We start from the raw sequence: 8,102 nt of genomic DNA, 5'->3' as shown, positions 1-8,102 counted from the left end.
CATACCGATGCTGCAGCTCCACCAGCCACCGCCGTGGAAGAAGATGATGGCTGGGCACAGGCTGGGACGTGGCACGAGGGGCTGGTACACCCGCACGGGCACTTGGCCAAGTTGCATGTCCTTCTGCTGCACCCTCAGGGCTGTCCCTGCTGGCTTCCTGGAGTGCATGAAGCGGGTGAAGGCCAGGTGGCCACACAGCCCCATCTTCTCAAAAATCCTGGCCTGTTGGAAGAGGGAGAGCTGGGCTGAGTGGAGCAGCCACCACAGGAGGCTGCTGTGAGTGAGACCTCTCATCACCCCCAGGCACGGAGAGGGCTGAGGGGGCACCAGGGCACTGTGTTGACTGGTCCCCAGCAGTAGGAAGGCACTGGAGAAGGTGGAGCCATGGCAGTTCCCTGTGAATCCATGCTGGGCGAGCTTGGCACCGTGGGCTGTACTGGCACCGTGTCCCTGAGTACGTAGACACTCACATCCCACTCACTCTGTCAGGCAAAATGTCTCAGGGGAGGGAGAGGGAGTTTCCATCTCTGCCTCACCTCGTCCGACAGCTTCATCCCAGCCTTACAGCCCAGGTGTTTGTTGTCCCTCTAAGTTTTCCTGGGAGTCTCTGGTTTTATGTCCTTAAAAAGCACTCAGCTTTCCATCAATGTTACTGGAGAGCCCCAAGGATGGCCTAAAAACATCCCCTGTGCTTAGCTAAAGTGGAAATCAAAGCAACCTCACTTTTTATAAATATTTAATTTAGATTTAATTAGGAAAGCTCAGCTGATAAAGCTTGGGCTCTTCTGGTTGATTTAATCCCTACGTAATAAGGAAAATCGGACTGAAACTCTATCTGAGCTCTAAGAGAAATGATGTTACAAAAATTGCCCTCTCAAGTTAGCCCCCCAAAAACCAAAGCCATCGTTTAAGCCTTGATGCAGCCAGCAGGATTCTGGTATTTACACATAGAACCTTACAAAAATAACACCTGACCCCCATTTTTTTGCTGAAATCATGGCAGAGTAACTCACCAGAGCAGATATAACAATCATAAAAGCGACAAGAAGTCGGAGCTTTCCAGGATGATTCACTCCAGGAGGAATGTTGCAATTGGCATAGTCAGTTTGAATCGTTCTTATGATCACTAATATGAATGAAGCAACAAAAATCACCAGCAGTATCACTGGCAGTAGGTAAAAAAATTCCATTTCTCGTATCCAAAGGTGATGTGTCTTCACGCCTGTCTCTGACTGAGTTTTCTCAGGTAAGAGAAAACCCTCCAACAGTCCCAGTTGTGAGAGATCTCTCAGTTGTCACACACTTTAAAGTCCTTGGCAGTGCTGTGCAATGTGCCAGCAGTCGTCATGTTGGAGAGGAGTCAGACGACAACGTGTTCAATTTCCTGTTTAGCTTTATGCTAATTGCAGCACTGATAAAGGGCCTTATATTCCATGTGGAATTATTGGATTGTGGGTGATACCAGTAGCTGTTCAGAGATAGCAGTTGTGCCTTGAATGAAGTTCTAGCTTATGGTGGGTATTTACAAGGAGAGACAGTTAACGTGAAGGTTGAATTGTCTCTTGCAGCTGACCTGGAGCCAGGACATGGTGCTACCTGCACTGTGAACATGATATAAGTAGTTTGGAATATATAGTTCTAACAAGGACATTTGGCAAAGAAAGTGGGAGCTAACATGAGCTGGGGGAAGCTAAGTAATGTGCTCTGCAAAAGTAAATGCATCAGTCACTTTGTTGTTAGAGTATTTGGGGCTGGCAGCAACCTGGGCTAGTGGAAGGTGTCCCTGCCCATGGCAGGGGGTGGAAAGTGATGAGCTTTAAGGTTCCTTTCAACCCAAACCATTCTATCATTCTATTTAAGCACAAGGTTTTCAGCATACTCATATGTTTGAGAAACATAGAAAAACATTTTAAGCATTTCATCCCTTGTAGTTTAAATGGAGCTGTCAATAGAGTCTCTCTGCTGGGGACAGTTGCAGTTGTAATTCATTTTTTGGGTCTAAAAAAACAGGATTTGGGATCTAAAACACCCAACCCATGGACATCTTCTGCAGAGTGGTGACTCAGGTGCTACATGGGATACAGAGCACAGACAGTGCCTTAAAGCACTGTGGTGGTGTTGTCTTTCTCCTTTGCTAAAACACACCATTCTAGAAAGAATAAAACCACCAATTATAATTGAATAAAATAGGTCAGACTAGATGTTGACTTAAAATATTAGTGAATCTTTTATTTAACTGTGAGAGTAGCATCTAGTCCAAACAGATCATTGACGTAGGCAGCCTGTACATGGAATACCTCCAACAATATTAAAAGAAACTTCCATAGTGTTCTTGAAATGCCTTCTGCAGTGGTCAGAGTGACAGGATTGCTCATTAACAAATGGTCCTGTTGACCTCTTACCTGGAATTCTGAAGCATAAAAGACCACAGGAAGTTGGCACTTCTTACAGAAACAAAGAGAAAGGTTGCTATAAGCTTTTTAGGAAGTTTGCAATATTGTCAAGAGCCCTTTTTCCAGATGGAAATGACAAACCACAAAACTCAAACAGGCTTACGATCCCATGGAATCCATCCTCGAGGTGGTACCAGGTCACTCGAACACCATTGTCCTCCAATCTCTTCTTGTACAGCAACCCATCGTCCCGCAGCACGTCGTACTCACAGGTCAGGATGAAAGCCTCAGGCAGCTGCTGAATAATTTTGTCTTCAGCCAGCAGTGGGCACAGGGTGGGCTCACAGAATCTCTTTGTTTTCTCAAAAACTTCAGTTGTACAGTTGAGTAGCACATGTGGTTTGTAGCCTCTGCCCTTAAATTTCTCTGGGATGTTATCTGGACTCAACCACTTACTATAATTTAATTTAATATCTACAGGGATATGAGAACCTGCCAAGAGATCTTCCATGTTTATTGCATTCCCATTTAGATACTGTAGCACATAGAAAGCAGCATCTTTTCGGAATAAGAGAGGGACTCTCTGATTCTGCTGATAGGATGGTAAATTGAAGTCCAGTGCCTGAAGGACTGGGTAGATCAGGATCTGAGCACGGAGTCTGGGGAGGTCTGACCTGCCTGCAAGGGTCTGGCTAACAGCAGCTGCTAGATTGCCCCCAGCACTGTCCCCACAGACGATGACTCGGGCAGGATCCACCCCGAAGTGCTCGGTGTTGCTCAGGAAGTGCTCGGTGGTGTTCAGGCAGTCTTCGTACGCCGCAGGGTACTTGTGTTCAGGGGCTAAACGGTACCTGGGACACAGAGAGGGACAACCAGAGGGACAGAAGGAAATTCTGTTTTTAAATGTATTGCTGAAAATCCTGCTTCCTGCAGCCAGGAGCTGTGATCACCTCCCAGTTCTCCCTTTCTTCACACACAACTTGTCAGTAAACTGTGGCTAATTGGACTAGGTGGTGTAGATGATGTTGTTTAGGATGTTTCTCAGGTCTTTGAGTACTCAGCTGCCAACTAGACCCAGGTCTTGACAGCTCTTTTCTGCTTTAGCTTTCCATGGGTTGGATACAATTGTCAATACTTCTAATTTATATCTTTATTACGCAAAGTTACGTAACTATGTCCTCATAATCCCACTCATTATGTTGCCATTTTGCTGATGACTTGTCTTGTCATTCACATTGTGTCCTGTAAGCATCAAGCAGAGCATCCTTGAATAAGGATTAAGTAAATCATATGGCTTGCTATCTGTTTACAAACAACTTTGAGTCTGGAATTTGAAACCACTGATTCAAAACTTCATTTTCCAGCTAGATATCCCAAAGCATTACCTGTGATATAGTCAGAGAGTAAAAACAACCCAGGTCACCCTTCAGTGGCTCCAAACAAGAGGGAATTTGTAAAGCACACACGTAACAAACCCCACAGGCACATTGCTCTGGGAAAGGTTGTTGCTATGGCTGGGGAAGCCAGAAGGTGAGGAAATAACCTCTCAAAACCAGCATGAGCAAAGACTCACCCCACAGACACAACCACAGATTCGCTTTCCCTGGCGATGAAGCGGCACAGATTGTCATGGGTCTCTGAAACAAACAGATTCAGTGGGTTTGGGGCTGGATTTGGGGTGGTTTTTTCTTCACAATACTCATACATACACTCTATTGCATAACTCTGAGAACTGCAAGAAAAAAACAGTCTTACTTTTCCCTGCCCCTTCTTACACAGCCCCTCAGATCTTTTGTGCCCCCTTGTCTTCCTATTTCAGTGGGTTTTCCCCTCATAGCTCATTGTCTTTGTCTCTAATATAAAGGGCATGATGCACAGCAGATACTTTCTTCTGGCAGCAAGAATTAGGAGACTGAACCTGAGGTTGTACTCAAAGTTTGTAACTGCTACAGATCAAGCAACAACCAACTTTGCTATTTATGAAGTATGTAGTTCTTAACTAAATTGCTGTAGGTTTTTCTGTTAAATATCTTACCAAGACTTCCCAATACCCATCCTCCTCCATGGAAAAACATAACTCCCCTCCTCTGGCTGGCACTTGGAGGTTTGGGTTGGTAAATCCTTACAGGCACTTTCTCAAACCACAAGTCCTTGATGATGAGCTTCGGGTCCACTCCCTGTGTCTTTCTGTCTTGCAAGTACCGGGCAAAGCTCATCTCAGTGCAGATGCCAATGTTGTTCAAAATCTTTCCCTGTTCAAAGGCAAAGATGACAGAGTTCACTCAAGAGATTCTGTGTTTTCCAAAGTAAAGGAACTGTGTGGACAGTAGAGTCATAGTGTCTAAGTCCTCTATTTTAGGGCAGTAATAGTGTTGAACATGTATAGGGCAAACAAATGAGTAACAGCAGCATCACAAGAGGTTACGTGAACAGTGTTCACCAGAGAGCATAACCCCAAACAATGCAGCATTAACACACTGGTGAAATACATTCCTCTGCTTCCTCAGCAGGTCCTTTACCTAACATTGAAAGCACGTTTGGTTTTCACTGGTTATTCTATCCTTGTCCCCCAGAGGATGTGAAAACATAGCGAAAGGTGATCATTGCGGTGCTGATTTTCATGGTAGAGACACTTGTCCAGAGCAGAGTTGACTAAGTTGACACATTTGATAATTGCTTTTTGATTCATCTTGGAAGTCTCACTGACAAGAAGATTGTGAGATATTTGGTAGGAATGACCTTCTGTTTGTTCTGGTATCTGTAGGGATATTGGTGCCAGGCACTGGGAGATGAAAAGGATACAAATCCAAGCTAGTGCTCCAACATAGCTTTGCAGAAATAAAAGCAAAAGGCATAACCTGTGTTTTGAAATGCATCATTTAGCCATACCAAAGCAGCACTTTGCTCCTCATGAAGATTTGGATCAAGTTCATAGTATTCCATATTCTGTTCTGAATATTTCTCATTGAATGGCCATGTTTGCATGGATTGCCAGTACAGTGTCACAACTCTCAGTGCATTTACCTCTGAAAGGCCTCTTCTTCACTGACTCTAGCTGTTTGTGATGCTGTCTGTGCCTGATCTTCAGGCTGAACAAGACATTTTGCAACATACTGATTTTAGTTCATTACAGAAATCAATCTTAGTGTCTCTGATTATATCTAAACATGAAAAAAAAAGTCATTTTCCTTTGTATTTGCTATTTTTCCAAGCAGAAATAGAACCACACAAAGAATATTTTCACTTTTACGTTCAACTTTGTTGTCTTTCCCCCACGTTGTTCACATTGCAGTGCACAGTGCTGGTCTGTGGTGTCAGTGGGCAGTGGATTGATGATAAAAAGGGAACTGGCTTTTCCAGCTGCCTCAGTGAAGTAATCTTTTCCTAATTACAAGTTCTGTGCAGCCAAAGCATGAGATTGTATATCACCCAGAATCAGCCAGGTTGGAAAACACCTCTGAGGTCATCAAGTCCAGCCTATGACCTAACACCACCTCATACAGTGAAGTAATCTTTTCCTAATTACAAGTTCTGTGCAGCCAAAGCATGAGATTGTATATCACCCAGAATCAGCCAGGTTGGAAAACACCTCTGAGGTCATCAAGTCCAACTTATGACCTAACACCACCTCATGGCACTGAGAATTCTATACTGTGACCCACTGTCATCAGGAATATTTCTGACAGATAAGTCTTTTCCTTTTTAAAATTTTAAGAGTTTGTCCCTCTTGGAGGTGTTTAATTACTTTATTAAAGACAGACACCACCTCTGCTATCTCATGTTTGACACCTTTTGTCATCAAGGTCCATCTACATCTGTCATTACATGGAAATACCTGTGATTCAGATTCAGTGAGCTCCTCTGTCAGCAGAGATCACCAGATGATGAGTTCTGTGAGACCTTCCGCTCTTGGGGACGGGTTACCTTCCCACACCTTCACAGGCCAGTTCACCCCTCATTCCTCTCAGACAATCCTGCTTAACTGCTACAGCAGTTACACATCTATGTTTAGGGTAGACAATATTCCTTCAGCTCCTCTTGAGCAACCTAATTTTGTCCCTTGTATGACAAAAGCTCCCCCTTCCCAAACCCAATCCTGAAATGTTCAGCTTCTAATTTTATCCTCAAGATAAATACACAACTCCTCATCCCCAAGCCCAAGAAAAGATTGAAAGCATGGCCCAAAGACATCTGACATGTTCTGAACCTGGAATGGAAATATAAATGATCTCACATGGATAAACATTCTTAATCAAATCACTGCTGGGTTAGCACAAGCTAGAGCAGAAGCACAGAGAGATTCCCAAATGCTTGTGTTAAGCAGCATTTAGCACTGCCTGGTGTCTGGGCAGGCCTGTACTAATGCAGTGCAGTGTCAAAACTCTGGTAAAAGTTTCTTTAGCAAAACTGAGCTGAATGCAGCATGCAGCACAGCAGCAATGCCCTGCTCTCCTCTCTGGAAATAATTCCAGGCAGGCTTCCAGCATTGCATTCAGCTTAAAATCTACAGGTTCACCATTCTTCCCCCAGAAATCACCCCAGGTTCACTTACCACCACATCTGTGCATATTAACATGATATGAATGATTCGGAGCTTTGCAGGCTGGTCCAGTCCAGGAGGAATTTCTGAGCTGGAAAAATGGGAATTAATGGCCCCCATGACCAACAATATAAATCCAGCAACAAAAACTGCTAAGAATAACACCAGCACTGTGAGTCCAACTGCCATGTTGCTGAACAGCAGTGATCTGAAATGCCTTTGATTTGACTTTCCAAGATATATTTAGCTTGTTACTTCCCGATTCTTTGTTTGCTTTTCTGTTCTTTGCTCTCATAAAAATCTCTCTCCTTCCTTTTACAAATACATTGGCATATATCTTTCCCTCTCCCCTTTCCCCCCTTTGTCCCACAAAAGATAAGTTGGTCAAAGTGCCATGTGTGTTATCAGACCTGTGCTGGCATCAGTCTGAATTTTTGCAAGAAACCAGCTGGGAGGAGAGTGTTCTCCATGAGCTGCATCCATAATAAGTTAGTTGGAGGTGGAAAATGGACACAGGGAATTTGTGTGCTTTGAGATTGAGATAAAACATTTGTCTGAAGAAGAGTTCCTCAAGGGTTACACAGAGATGGCAACCAGCAAAGGGCCTAAGGAGTTGTCACCAGTGCTCTTTGGAAAGGTGCACTTAGAAAATGATGTCAGTACCTCAACCTCAATCTTTTAGCATTTGTGTTTTCTTCTAGCAGAATAAAATGGTTTAAAAAAGCCACAGAAAGCTGAGTTAAGATTCATGACCAGATGACCTTGTACCATGTAACCTTCAGCAACACAGTGTGCAACAGGTACAGCATAAAATGACTTCAGATAATCAGTGATTAGAGACTTTCAAATCAAACTGCTTTGCCTTGTGCTTGCTTAGGAATGGGATTGTGCTAATGCAGACTGTGTTTAAATGGTGTAGTTTAAATGGTGTTTGAGAATTCATTGTGAATCTGAGTCTGCAACTCTTCAGATAACTAGGATGTCAGGACATGGTTGAAAATGCAAATTCCCAGGGAAATGAAAGAGGTAAATATTACAGAATCATAGAATCAACTGGGTTGGAAAAGACCTCCAAGATCACCAAGTCCAACCCTACTGTGGTCACTAGACCATGGCAATAAGTGCCACATCCAGTCTCAGCTTGAAAACCCCCAGGGATGGTGAATCCA

General features: G+C 43.7%; 2 protein-coding genes across 2 annotated transcripts in view; both read right to left on the bottom strand.

Annotated features, from left to right (window-relative positions):
• The window catches only part of LOC103806520 (arylacetamide deacetylase-like 4), a 2,243-nt gene extending 2,039 nt beyond the window's left edge, over window positions 1–204 (bottom strand). Inside the window, exon 1 of the mRNA XM_009079224.1 lies at window positions 6–204. Coding sequence (XP_009077472.1) covers window positions 6–204 — 199 coding nt within the window. The remainder of the gene's footprint in view (window positions 1–5) is intronic.
• A 2,265-nt stretch (window positions 205–2,469) lies between these two features.
• LOC103806518 (arylacetamide deacetylase-like 4) lies at window positions 2,470–7,122 on the bottom strand. The gene is made up of 4 exons (XM_009079222.1): window positions 6,946–7,122; window positions 4,429–4,645; window positions 3,967–4,030; window positions 2,470–3,244 (listed from the first exon to the last, which is right to left on the bottom strand). Exons 1-4 carry the CDS (start codon window positions 7,120–7,122, stop codon window positions 2,470–2,472), a joined length of 1,233 nt encoding a protein of 410 aa, XP_009077470.1.
• Between the last annotated feature and the right edge of the window lie 980 nt (window positions 7,123–8,102).

This window comes from Acanthisitta chloris, unplaced genomic scaffold (assembly GCF_000695815.1).
Source record: "Acanthisitta chloris isolate BGI_N310 unplaced genomic scaffold, ASM69581v1 scaffold5087, whole genome shotgun sequence".
NCBI classification, from domain to species: domain Eukaryota; kingdom Metazoa; phylum Chordata; class Aves; order Passeriformes; family Acanthisittidae; genus Acanthisitta; species Acanthisitta chloris.
Note: the sequence above shows the minus strand (reverse complement) of the source record. Positions and strands in the feature narration are given on the sequence as shown.